General features: G+C 54.1%; 1 protein-coding gene across 1 annotated transcript in view; it reads left to right on the forward strand.

Annotated features, from left to right (window-relative positions):
* LOC135519794 (uncharacterized) overlaps positions 1–10,654 on the forward strand; it is a 16,284-nt gene extending 5,630 nt beyond the window's left edge. The window contains exons 2-9 of the mRNA XM_064945006.1: positions 4,324–4,502; positions 5,407–5,755; positions 6,173–6,729; positions 7,839–7,930; positions 8,451–8,640; positions 8,993–9,188; positions 9,829–10,054; positions 10,365–10,654. Of these exons, the coding sequence (XP_064801078.1) occupies positions 4,324–4,502; positions 5,407–5,755; positions 6,173–6,729; positions 7,839–7,930; positions 8,451–8,640; positions 8,993–9,188; positions 9,829–10,054; positions 10,365–10,654 (2,079 nt within the window). The remainder of the gene's footprint in view (positions 1–4,323; positions 4,503–5,406; positions 5,756–6,172; positions 6,730–7,838; positions 7,931–8,450; positions 8,641–8,992; positions 9,189–9,828; positions 10,055–10,364) is intronic.
* The last annotated feature ends 3,498 nt before the right edge of the window (positions 10,655–14,152 follow it).

Here is a 14,152-nt window from a genome sequence, read left to right on the forward strand (position 1 = left end):
TCAGGATAATAACCTCACACTCAACGTCAACAAAACTAAGGAGATGATTGTGGACTTCAGGAAACAGCAGAGGGAACACCCCCCTATCCACATCGATGGAACAGTAGCGGAGAGGGTAGTAAGTTTTAAGTTCCTCGGCATACACATCACAGACAAACTGAATTGGTCCACCATCGAGAACATCCTGGCGGGCTGTATCACCGCCTGGTATGGCAACTGCTCCGCCCGCAACCGTAAGGCTCTCCAGAGGGTAGTGAGGTCTGCACAACGCATCACCGGGGGCAAACTACCTGCCCTCCAGGACACCTACACCACCCGATGTCACAGGAAGGCCATAAAGATCATCAAGGACAACAACCACCCGAGCCACTGCCTGTTCACCCCGCTATCATCCAGAAGGCGAGGTCAGTACAGGTGCATCAAAGCTGGGATCGAGAGACTGAAAAACAGCTTCTATCTCAAGGCCGTCAGACTGTTAAACAGCCACCACTAACATTGAGTGGCTGCTGCCAACACACTGACTCAACTCCAGCCACTTTAATAATGGGAATTGATGGGAAATGATGGGAAATATATCACTAGCCACTTTAAACAATGCTACCTAATATAATGTTTACATACCCTACATTATTCATCTCATATGTATACGTATATACTGTACTCTATATCATCTACTGCTTCTTTATGTAATACATGTATCACTAGCCACTTTAACTATGCCACTTTGTTTACATACTCATCTCATATGTATATACTGTACTCAATACCATCTACTGAATCTTGCCTATGCTGCTCTGTACCATCACTCATTCATATATCTTTATGTACATATTCTTTATCCCCTTACACTTGTGTATTAGTATTTTGGAATTGTTAGTTAGATTACTTGTTTGTTATTACAGAATTGTCGGAACTAGAAGCACAAGCATTTCGCTACACTTGCATTAACATCTGCTAACCATGTGTATGTGACAAATAAAATTTGATTTGATTTGGTGGTGGTAGTAGTAGTGTTGGTGGTGGTTGTGGTGGTAGTAGTCGTGGTGGTGGTGGTGGTGGTAGTAGTAGTGGTGGTGGTGGTTGTGGTGGTAGTAGTAGTGGTAGTGATGGTTAGCTCAGGCCTAGTTTGTCATAGGCTAAAGGATGATTTAGTGTGTGAGAGATAGGCGGTACCCTATCAATACCTGTACTTGTCACATGGGTATGTCCCAAATGACACCCTATTCCCTATATTGTGTAGTACTACAGAAGGGACCTTGTCAAAAGTAATACAGTGCATCATATAGGGAAGAGGTAATAGGCTGCCATTTAGGACACATCCATGGTGGAACTGCTAGGGCTAGTAGTGATCATTGAATCAGGGTTGAGTGAAGAAGCTAGAAGGGGATGATTTTGAGGTGAGAATGATATGAAGTGCAATGGGTATAAGAAATATCATAACAGGAATCCAAAGGATATGAGTTATTATTTCATGTGCAATGAGTCATTAACCATCAACCATAGATTGATGATATCACAATAGTCCGCTAAGACAATCTTCTTTTACCAGATGATTGGATGATCACATCTGGACTTCAGTGCTCACTCACACTTATCACCAGTGCTGGACACTCCAACACTCAGACATCATTTACAAACAAAGCATGTGTGTTTAGTGAGTCCGTCAGATCAGAGGCAGTAGGGATGACCAGGGATGTTCTCTTGATAAGTGTGTGAATTGGACCATTTTCCTGTCCTGCTAAGCATTCAAAATGTGCTAAGCATTCTAAATGAGTACTTTTGGGTGTCAGGGAAAATGTATAGAGTAAAAAGTTCATGATTATCTTTAGGAATGTAGTGGAGTAAAACTAAAAGTAGTCAAAAAATATAAATAGTAAAGTAAAGTATTTTTACTTAAGTACTTTCCTCCACTGCTTATCACAGCACACATTAACAGAACTAGAGTTAGAGTTTTAAAGGTAATTCACGGTTGAGCCGGAATGTGGAATGCGCAGCATCAATTATTATCAATCTCAGAATGCGATCTGAGAACGTTGGGGAAAATGTTTTTAAAGGCCATCGTCAGCTAGCTATACAGTGCTCTGCCCTATAGCATGCCTTAGATTGGGGCGGCAGGGTAGCCTAGTGGTTAGAGCATTGGACTAGAAACTGCAAGGTTGTAAGGTTCAAATCCCTGAGCTGACAAGGTACAAATCTGTTGTTCTGCCCCTGAACAGGCAGTTAACCCACTGTTCTTAGGCTGTCATTGAAAATAAGAATTTGTTCTAAACTGTCTTGCCTAGTTAAATAAAGGTAAAAAAAAATAGATTGAATCCCAGCCTTTCAATCTTTAACCTTGCTGGCCTGTGTTTATTTTCTCCCTGAGTGCTGTTAAGACAATGGTCTGGTCTAGCGGTGCACTGTCTGTTCACAGAGCCTAATTGGCCACAGCTTTGTTTGTACTGCAGTTGTTGAGAATTCATTTGGTGCATCGTGTATCCTCTCTCTCCCTGGTTGCTGACAATCTGCAGGGCTGCAGACAGTCCCACGCTCTAATCTCCTTAGAAGTACTCAGCAGAATGCAGCTAGCTAGCGCCCTAGTGCATATTCAGTTAGGGCAGTGCTGCTGTGTGGAAAGCAAGCTAGCTAGCTCACAGCCTGCCTGCTGCCAGTTTTTAACCGCTTTGTTCCAACCTCGGGGAAACTCCAGTGGTTAGGTGACTGTAGGCAGGTCTCTCATGTGGAAACATTAAACAGAGTTAAAAAAACAGTTTCCTCCTTAAATATTTGTGCTCTTCTCCTTCCTTGTTAGTGTTTCATCTTCCTTTCCAGAATTACTCTTGGACTACTTTAGAAGTGGATACATATGATACTCATTCATCTAACACAGATTATGTTCTTTTATGTACAGATGTAGGATCATAATTTGACCTATGTCTTATATTGTTTGACAGAACAGCAACAGAACATTTGAACGTTTAGTCCATAATGTTGCTTGATCGGTGCTAAGGCTATTAGCTGGACATATGTAGGTGCAATGTTGTTAATATAAAAAGTGCAATACAGTTAATATAACCATGTGTTAGTGTGGGTTTTCAGTGAATTTATGTAAATCACAAAGCTCATCTGCATTTCCTGTGGTTCTCAGCAACAAAAGAGTGATCAAATGAAGATCCTACAGCTGTACAACACTTTGATGTTTGTGACATGGTATGCGCGACCTAAGGCAATAGCTTCTTTATCTACAGTGTATGCTGAATATCTCTAATGAAAGTAGTGGCTAATATGATAGGGACGTGACCGGTCACTTGATAGCAACATGCATAGCAACCAGACCTTGAAGACAAGCAAAACAAAACTGTCAAATGCATTGTATATTTTCTCCTCTAATTAGTTAGGGATGTACATACTGTAGGAACAGCAAAGGTGTCTCCATTGACGTTACAATGTCAACAAATGTGTTTCTCACAGATCACAGTGTTAGTGTAAATGACTTGAATTAAAAGAAAGTAGAAGAGAGGACTCTGTCCTTTCAGCAGCAGTAGTTGACCCATCCAACTTTTATGGTGGATTTTCTTGGTTTTAATTTTAAAAGAGTACCATCTGGGATGTGATTTCCAAAGCCAGGCCGGGCCCGGCAGTCTAAAAGAAGCCCTGTAATTACTAAAAACTGGTTAGCCACCGTCTACCACAGCTCCTCGCAGGACCACCATTTACTGGAAATCCAGCCCCAAGCCCCAAGCAACCCCAGCCCCAGCCCACAACTTCAGCCTCAGCCCAAGATACAGCTCCCCAGCCCCGGCCCCAGCTACAGCTCCCCAGCCCCAGCTACAGCCCCAGCTACAGCTCCCCAGCCCCAGCTACAGCTCCCCAGCCCCAGCTACAGCTCCCCAGCCCCAGCTACAGCCCCAGCTACAGCCCCAGCTACAGCCCCAGCACAGTCTCCCCAGCCCCAGCTACAGCTCCCCAGCCCCAGCTACAGCTCCCCAGCCCCAGCTACAGCTCCCCAGCCCCAGATACAGCTCCCCAGCCCCAGCTACAGCTCCCCAGCCCCAGCTACAGCTCCCCAGCCTTAGCCCCAGCCCCAGCTACAGCCCCAGCTACAGCCCCAGCACAGTCTCCCCAGCCCCAGCTACAGCTCCCCAGCCCCAGCTACAGCTCCCCAGCCCCAGCTACAGCTCCCCAGCCCCAGATACAGCTCCCCAGCCCCAGCTACAGCTCCCCAGCCCCAGCTACAGCTCCCCAGCCCCAGCCCCAGCTACAGCTCCCCAGCCCCAGCTACAGCTCCCCAGCCCCAGCTACAGCTCCCCAGCCCCAGCTACAGCTCCCCAGCCCCAACCCCAGCTACAGCTCCCCAGCCCCAGCTACAGCTCCCCAGCCCCAGCTACAGCCCCAGCTACGGCTCCCCAGCCCCAGCACCAGCTCCCCAGCCCCAGCTACAGCTCCCCACAGCTCCAGCTACGGCTCCCCAGCCCCAGCTACAGCTCCCCAGCCCCAGCTACAGCTCCCCAGCCCCAGCTACGGCTCCCCAGCCCCAGCTACAGCTCCCCAGCCCCAGCTACAGCTCCCCAGCCCCAGCTCCCCAGCCCCAGCTACAGCTCCCCAGCCCCAGCTACAGCTCCCCAGCCACAGCTACGGATCCCCAGCCCCAGCCCCAGCTCCCCAGCCCCAGCTACAGCTCCCCAGCCCCAGCTACGGCTCCCCAGCCCCAGCTACAGCTCCCCAGCCCCAGCCCCAGCTCCCCAGCCCCAGCTACAGCTCCCCAGCCACAGCTACGGCTCCCCAGCCCCAGCTAAAGCCCCAGCTACAGCTCCCCAGCCACAGCTACGGCTCCCCAGCCCCAGCTACAGCCCCAGCTACAGCTCCCCAGCCACAGCTACAGCTCCCCAGCCACAGCTACAGCTCCCCAGCCCCAGCTACAGCTCCCCAGCCCCAGCTACAGCTCCCCAGCCACAGCTACGGCTCCCCAGCCACAGCTACAGCCCCAGCTACGGCTCCCCAGCCCCAGCCCCAGCTACAGCTCCCCAGCCCCAGCTACATCCCCAGCTACAGCTCCCCAGCCCCAACCCCAGCTACAGCTCCCCAGCCCCAGCTACGGCTCCCCAGCCCCAGCTACAGCCCCAGCTACAGCTCCCCAGCCCCAGCCCCAGCTACAGCTCCCCAGCCCCAGCTACAGCTCCCCAGCCCCAGCTACAGCTCCCCAGCCCCAGCCCCAGCTACAGGTCCCCAGCCCCAGCTACAGCTCCCCAGCCCCAGCTACAGCTCCCCAGCCCCAGCTACAGCTCCCCAGCACCAACCCCAGCTACAGCTCCCCAGCCCCAGCCCCCAGCCCCAGCTACAGCTCCCCAACACCAGCTACAGCTCCCCAGCCCCAACCCCAGCTACAGCTCCCCAGCCCCAGCTTCAGCTCCCCAGGCCCAACCCCAGTTACAGCTCCCCAGCCCCAGCTACAGCTCCCCAGCCCCAGCCCCAGCTACAGCTCTCCAGCCCGAACCCCAGCTACAGCTCCCCAGCCCCAGCTACAGCTCCCCAGGCCCAACCCCAGCTACAGCTCCCCAGCCCCAGCTACAGCTCCCCAGCTCCAACACCAGCTACAGCCCCCCAGCCCCAGCTAGAGCTCCCCAACCCTAGTTACAGCTCCCCAGCCCCAACCCCAGCTACAGCTCCCCAGCCCCAGCTACAGCTCGCCAGCCCCAGCTACAGCTCCCCAGCCCCAGCTACAGCTCCCCAACCCCAGTTACAGCTACCCAGCCCCAACCCCAGCTACAGCTCCCCAGCAACAGCTCCAGCTCCCCAGCCCCAGCTACAGCTCCCCAGCCCCAGTTACAGCTCCCCAGCCCCAACCCCATCTACAGCTCCCCAGCCCCAACCCCAGCTAAGGCCCCCCAGCCCCAGCTACAGCTCCCCAACCCCAGTTACAGCTCCCCAGCCCCAACCCCAGCTACAGCTCCCCAACCCCAGCTACAGCTCGCCAGCCCCAGCTACAGCTCCCCAGCTACAGCTGCAGCTCCCCAGCCCCAACCACAGCTACAGCTCCCCAGCGACAGCTACAGCTCCCCAGCCCCAGCTACAGCTCCCCAGCCCCAGCTACAGCCACCCAGCCTCAGCCCCAGCTACAGCTCCCCAGCCCCAGCTACAGCTCCCCAGCTACATCTCACCTGCCCCAACTACAGCTCCCTAGCCCCATATACAGCTCCCCAGCCTCAGCCCCAGCTACAGCTCCCCAGCTACAGCTCCCCAGCCCCAGCTACAGCTCCCCAGCCCCAGCTACAGCTCACCATCCCCAGCTACAGCTCCCCAGCTACAGCCCCCTAGCCCCAGCTACAGCTCCCACGCCCCAGCTACAGCTCCCCAGCCCCAGCCCCAGCTACAGCTCCCCAGCCCCAGCTACAGCTCCTCAGTCCCATTCCCAGCTACAGGTCCCCACAGGTCCCCAGCTACAGGTCCCCAGCTACAGGTCCCCAGCTACAGGTCCCCAGTCCCAGCTACAGGTCCACAGCTACAGGTCCCCAGCCCCAGCTACAGGTCCCCAGCCTTAGCCCCAGCTACAGCTCCCCAGCCCCAGCTACAGTTCCCCAGCCTTAGCCCCAGCCCCAGCTACAGCTCTCCAGCCCCAGATACAGCTCCCCAGCCCCAGCTACAGCTCCCCAGCCCCAGCTACAGCTCGCCAGCCTCAGCCCCAGCTACAGCTCCCCAGCCCCAGCTACAGCTCCCCAGCTACATCTCCCCTGCCCCAGCTACAGCTCCCTAGCCCAAGCTACAGCTCCCCAGCTTAAGCCCCAGCTACAGCTCCCCAGCCCCAGCTACAGCTCCCCAGCCTTAGCCCCAGCTACAGCTCACCAGCCCCAGCTACAGCTCCCCAGCCCCAAACCCAGCTACAGCTCCCCAGCCCCAGCTACAGCTCACCATCCCCAGCTACAGCTCCCCAGCTACAGCCCCCTAGCCCCAGCCCCAGCTACAGCTCCTCAGCCCCAGCTACAGCTCCTCAGTCCCAGCTACAGGTCCCCAGCTACAGGTCCCCAGCCCCAGCTACAGGTCCCCAGCCTTAGCCCCAGCCCCAGCTACAGCTCACCAGCCCCAGCTACAGTTCCCCAGCCTTAGCCCCAGCCCCAGCTACAGCTCACCAGCCCCAGCTACAGTTCCCCAGCCTTAGCCCCAGCCCCAGCTACAGCTCCCCAGCCCCAGCTACTGGTCCCCAGCCCCATATACAGCTCCCCAGCCCCAGCTACAGCTCCCCAGCCCCAGCTACAGGTCCCCAGCCCCAGCTACAGGTCCCCAGCCCCAGCCCCAGCCCCAGGTACAGCTCCCCAGCCCCAGCTACAGCTCCTCAGCCCCATTCCCAGCTACAGCTCCCCAGCCCCAACTACAGCTCCTCAGTCCCAGCTACAGCTCCCCAGCCCCATTCCCAGCTACAGCTCCCCAGCCCCAACTACAACTCCTCAGTCCCAGCTACAGCTCCTCAGCCCCATTCCCAGCTACAGCTCCCCAGCCCCAACTACAGCTCCTCAGTCCCAGCTACAGCTCCCCAGCCCCATTCCCAGCTACAGCTCCCCAGCCCCAACTACAGCTCCTCAGTCCCAGCTACAGCTCCCCAGCCCCATTCCCAGCTACAGCTCCCCAGCCCCAACTACAGCTCCTCAGTCCCAGCTACAGCTCCCCAGCCCCAACTACAGCTCCTCAGTCCCAGCTACAGCTCCCCAGCCCCATTCCCAGCTACAGCTCCCCAGCCCCAACTACAGCTCCTCAGTCCCAGCTACAGCTCCCCAGCCCCATTCCCAGCTACAGCTCCCCAGCCCCAACTACAGCTCCTCAGTCCCAGCTACAGCTCCTCAGCCCCATTCCCAGCTACAGCTCCCCAGCCCCAACTACAGCTCCTCAGTCCCAGCTACAGCTCCCCAGCCCCATTCCCAGCTACAGCTCCCCAGCCCCAACTACAGCTCCTCAGCCCCAGGTACAGCTCCCCAGCCCCAGCTACAGGTCCCCAGCCCCATTCCCAGCTACAGCTCCCCAGCCCCAACTACAGCTCCTCAGTCCCAGCTACAGCTCCCCAGCCCCATTCCCAGCTACAGGTCCCCAGCTACAGGTCCCCAGCTACAGGTCCCCAGTCCCAGCTACAGGTCCCCAGCCCCAGCTACAGGTCCCCAGCCTTAGCCCCAGCCCCAGCTACAGCTCACCAGCCCCAGCTACAGCTCCCCAGCCCCAACTACAGCTCCTCAGTCCCAGCTACAGCTCCCCAGCCCCATTCCCAGCTACAGCTCCCCAGCCCCAACTACAGCTCCTCAGTCCCAGCTACAGCTCCCACGCCCCAGCTACAGCTCCCCAGCCCCAGCTACAGCTCCCCAGCCCCAGCTACAGCTCCTCAGTCCCATTCCCAGCTACAGGTCCCCAGCTACAGGTCCCCAGCTACAGGTCCCCAGTCCCAGCTACAGGTCCACAGCTACAGGTCCCCAGCCCCAGCTACAGGTCCCCAGCCTTAGCCCCAGCTACAGCTCCCCAGCCCCAGCTACAGTTCCCCAGCCTTAGCCCCAGCCCCAGCTACAGCTCTCCAGCCCCAGATACAGCTCCCCAGCCCCAGCTACAGCTCCCCAGCCCCAGCTACAGCTCGCCAGCCTCAGCCCCAGCTACAGCTCCCCAGCCCCAGCTACAGCTCCCCAGCTACAGGTCCCCTGCCCCAGCTACAGCTCCCTAGCCCAAGCTACAGCTCCCAAGCTTAAGCCCCAGCTACAGCTCCCCAGCCCCAGCTACAGCTCCCCAGCCTTAGCCCCAGCTACAGCTCACCAGCCCCAGCTACAGCTCCCCAGCCCCAAACCCAGCTACAGCTCCCCAGCCCCAGCTACAGCTCACCATCCCCAGCTACAGCTCCCCAGCTACAGCCCCCTAGCCCCAGCCCCAGCTACAGCTCCTCAGCCCCAGCTACAGCTCCTCAGTCCCAGCTACAGGTCCCCAGCTACAGGTCCCCAGCCCCAGCTACAGGTCCCCAGCCTTAGCCCCAGCCCCAGCTACAGCTCACCAGCCCCAGCTACAGTTCCCCAGCCTTAGCCCCAGCCCCAGCTACAGCTCCCCAGCCCCAGCTACTGGTCCCCAGCCTTATCCCCAGCCCCAGCTACAGCTCCCCAGCCCCAGCTACTGGTCCCCAGCCCCATATACAGCTCCCCAGCCCCAGCTACAGCTCCCCAGCCCCAGCTACAGGTCCCCAGCCCCAGCTACAGGTCCCCAGCCCCAGCCCCAGCCCCAGGTACAGCTCCCCAGCCCCAGCTACAGCTCCTCAGCCCCATTCCCAGCTACAGCTCCCCAGCCCCAACTACAGCTCCTCAGTCCCAGCTACAGCTCCCCAGCCCCATTCCCAGCTACAGCTCCCCAGCCCCAACTACAGCTCCTCAGTCCCAGCTACAGCTCCTCAGCCCCATTCCCAGCTACAGCTCCCCAGCCCCAACTACAGCTCCTCAGTCCCAGCTACAGCTCCCCAGCCCCATTCCCAGCTACAGCTCCCCAGCCCCAACTACAGCTCCTCAGTCCCAGCTACAGCTCCCCAGCCCCATTCCCAGCTACAGCTCCCCAGCCCCAACTACAGCTCCTCAGTCCCAGCTACAGCTCCCCAGCCCCAACTACAGCTCCTCAGTCCCAGCTACAGCTCCCCAGCCCCATTCCCAGCTACAGCTCCCCAGCCCCAACTACAGCTCCTCAGTCCCAGCTACAGCTCCCCAGCCCCATTCCCAGCTACAGCTCCCCAGCCCCAACTACAGCTCCTCAGTCCCAGCTACAGCTCCTCAGCCCCATTCCCAGCTACAGCTCCCCAGCCCCAACTACAGCTCCTCAGTCCCAGCTACAGCTCCCCAGCCCCATTCCCAGCTACAGCTCCCCAGCCCCAACTACAGCTCCTCAGCCCCAGGTACAGCTCCCCAGCCCCAGCTACAGCTCCCCAGCCCCATTCCCAGCTACAGCTCCCCAGCCCCAACTACAGCTCCTCAGTCCCAGCTACAGCTCCCCAGCCCCATTCCCAGCTACAGGTCCCCAGCTACAGCTCCCCAGCTACAAGTCCCCAGTCCCAGCTACAGGTCCCCAGCCCCAGCTACAGGTCCCCAGCCTTAGCCCCAGCCCCAGCTACAGCTCACCAGCCCCAGCTACAGCTCCCCAGCCCCAACTACAGCTCCTCAGTCCCAGCTACAGCTCCCCAGCCCCATTCCCAGCTACAGCTCCCCAGCCCCAACTACAGCTCCTCAGTCCCAGCTACAGCTCCTCAGCCCCATTCCCAGCTACAGCTCCCCAGCCCCAACTACAGCTCCTCAGTCCCAGCTACAGCTCCCCAGCCCCATTCCCAGCTACAGGTCCCCAGCCCCAACTACAGCTCCTCAGTCCCAGCTACAGCTCCCCAGCCCCATTCCCAGCTACAGCTCCCCAGCTACAGGTCCCCAGCTACAGGTCCCCAGTCCCAGCTACAGGTCCCCAGCCCCAACTACAGGTCCCCAGCCTTAGTCCCAGCCCCAGCTACAGCTCACCAGCCCCAGCTACAGCTCCCCAGCCCCAACTACAGCTCCTCAGTCCCAGCTACAGCTCCCCAGCCCCATTCCCAGCACCTCCTCCTCTTCCTCCTCCTGATCCCATGGAAGAAAACAACATGAGCCATGCCACTGCAAGAAACTGGATTCAGACATCATTGTCAGACAAAGGAAAGTGAACGACTGTTTCCAATACATATTTGCAGTAGATTCAATTACCAATAATTTGTTTCCCTCTGTCTCTGTCTTTCACAGATGGCAATGCTGTCGTGTAGGAGAGGTAGATTGTATTAGCAACAGGGAGAGATTTGACAGTGTGCGCACTGACTGCTCATGGACTGGATTCTGTGCCAAAAGGCTTGATTTATCCTCCTGGATCCCAAATTCAAAACATAACACTTCAGCCTGCCAGCATATAAACCGGGAGTGGAAATTAAGGCCATGCTTTAAAAATCATGGGAAACCATCACTCAAGTAAACAAGAAATCTGTAAACAAGGAGAGATATAATTCCAGTTTATTATAACAACATTTAGTCACATTATAATCTAGAATACTGTATAATAGGCAGTTAATTTGTAAGGATTTATCAGTTAATCTTTCAAGGATTTATGTATACAGCTATCTAACATTTTAAGAAGATTAAACTTTTCATTTCATACAGTTTTAAATTAAACATCCCAATTGAGACCAAATTAATTCACCCATCATTTGATCTCAAAACCAAATGAAATGCCAGTACTGTGTATGATACAATCAAGGGACTTCCCAGCATAGACTATGTCTGACGAGGCCTCAGTAACAGCAGACAGAACTAACCTAAAGAGGCCATCTGTTGACCTGAGCCTAGCTACTCAGCTCATATATAAACAAACCTGTCTTGTGCTCTGATGGAGTCCTCCACACCAGACCTGGGTTCAAATAGCATTTATTTTCTTTCAAGTACTTTGAGCGTTTGATTGAGGCTGCCTGATGTGCCAGCCAGGTGGGTGGGGTTCCCAGTTTTGGGACTATTCCATTTGTTCCTTTGCACCATCCATTGAAGCTCAATTAAAATCATGTACAAGCTAAAAGAGGGAGACAGTGGAAACTTAGGTAGCAACAGACAGACAGAGACCTACAGTACAGTATAGATACCCAGGTAGCAACAGACAGACAGAGACCTACAGTACAGTATAGATACCCAGGTAGCAACAGACAGACAGAGACCTACAGTACAGTATAGATACCCAGGTAGCAACAGACAGACAGAGACCTACAGTACAGTATAGATACCCAGGTAGCAACAGACAGACAGAGACCTACAGTACAGTATAGATACCCAGGTAACACCAGACAGACAGAGACCTACAGTACAGTATAGATACCCAGGTAGCAACAGACAGACAGAGACCTACAGTACAGTATAGATACCCAGGTAGCAACAGACAGACAGAGACCTACAGTACAGTATAGATACCCAGGTAGCAACAGACAGACAGAGACCTACAGTACAGTATAGATACCCAGGTAGCAACAGACAGACAGAGACCTACAGTACAGTATAGATACCCAGGTAGCAACAGACAGACAGAGACCTACAGTACAGTATAGATACCCAGGTAGCAACAGACAGACAGAGACCTACAGTACAGTATAGATACCCAGGTAGCAACAGACAGACAGAGACCTACAGTACAGTATAGATACCCAATTAGCAACAGACAGACAGAGACCTACAGTACAGTATAGATACCCAGGTAGCAACAGACAGACAGAGACCTACAGTACAGTATAGATACCCAGGTAGCAACAGACAGACAGAGACCTACAGTACAGTATAGATACCCAGGTAGCAACAGACAGACAGAGACCTACAGTACAGCATAGATACCCAGGTAGCAACAGACAGACAGAGACCTACAGTACAGTATAGATACCCAGGTAGCAGCAGACCTCTAATCCTAACAGATGGGTCACGATGAGCCCCATACGTCTAGCTAATAGCTTCCCTCTGACGTCAACCTAACCTGCAGTACCTCAGCTTGCTGCCTTATCCCACTCCCCAGCACGTCACCTGGAAGGTTTCCATCCATCTCCGAAACGGAACCTGGGGAACCATCAACCATCTGATCCTGGGGCCCCCTATATCCCAGGTTTGGCAATGCTTGGATAGGTCAGGTCAGGTCAGGTTGGGGGGAGGTGGGAATGTTGTAGAGGCACCTGGGTAGTGACAGAGGCACCGGAGCGTGGCATATTGTCAGCCTGGGTGGCGTGGTCAGGGACGGGGCGGCGCAGGGTCAGGTGTGTGCCATGCCATGCCAGCCTAAACCATGGCCCTCAGATGAAGGACCTCTTGGATAGAAAATGGAACCCCTGAGGAGTGTCTGTTCATTTTGTTTTGATGTTGCTTTACCTTGAGCAAAACTCAAATATAATGAACGCATCTTGAATGCTCAGGGAGACATGATCTCTAAAGGGATTATCATGATCACTTTTAGAGTTACAAAATAAACACATTTTCCACTCAAGTTTGGAGAAATATAGTTTAAATCTATATCTTAGCCAATCATACTCTATGACAGCAATGGGGATCACAAATCATCATTTTGTCCAGAACTGGGAGAATATCTCTGATATTCACCTCTCATCCTCAGCAGACCAGGTTTCGGCCCAAAGGCACCCTATTCCCTATACAGGGCATTCGGAAAGTTTTCAGACCCCTTGACTTTTTCCACATTTTGTTACATTACAGCCTTATTCTAAAACGAAAATGTATTGAAAAATATGAAATTGTTTTTTCCCCCCTCATCAATCTACACACAATACCCCATAATGACAAAGCAAAAAGATGGTTTTAGAAATGTTTGCTAACGTATATTTACAAAAACTGAAATATCACATTTACACAAGTATTCAGACACTTTACTCAGTGCTTTGTTGAAGCACCTTTGGCAGCGATTACAGCATTGAGTCTTCTTGTGTATGACACTACAAGCTTGGCACACCTGTATTTGGGGAGTTTCTCCGATTCTTCATGGTAGATCTTCTCAAGCTCTGTCAGGTTGGGTGAGGAGCTTCACTGCACAGCTATTTTTCGGTCTCTCCAGAGACGTTCGATCGGGTTAAAGTCCGGGCTCTGGCTGGGCCACTCAAGGACATTGAGAGACTTGTTCTGAAGCCACTCCTGCGTTGTCTTGGCTGTGTTCTTAGGCTTGTTGTCCTGTTGGAAGGTGAACCTTTGCACCAGTCTGAGGTCCTGAGCATTTTGGAGAAGGTTTTCATCAAGGATCTCTCTGTACTTTGCTCCGTTCATCTCCCCTCAATCATGACTGGTCTCCCAGTCCCTGCTGCTGAAAAATATCCCCACAGCACGCTTCACCGTAGGGATGGTGGCAGGTTTCCTCCAGACGTGACGCCTGGCATCAGGCCAAAGAGTTCAAGTTGTAGAAACATCTCAAGGATGATCAATGGAAACAGGATGCATCTGAGCTCAATTTTGAGTCTTCTAATAAAGGGTCTGAATACTTATGTAAATAAAGTATTTTTGTTTTTCATTTTGAATATATTTGCAAAAATGTCTAAAAACCTGTTTTCGCTTTGTCATTATGGGGTATAGTGTGTGTAGATTGAGGAGGGATTTAAAAAAAATCCATTTGAGAATAAGGCTGTGACCTAACAAAATGGAAAAAGGGAATG

Source organism: Oncorhynchus masou, chromosome 29, assembly GCF_036934945.1.
Source record: "Oncorhynchus masou masou isolate Uvic2021 chromosome 29, UVic_Omas_1.1, whole genome shotgun sequence".
NCBI lineage: Eukaryota > Metazoa > Chordata > Actinopteri > Salmoniformes > Salmonidae > Oncorhynchus > Oncorhynchus masou.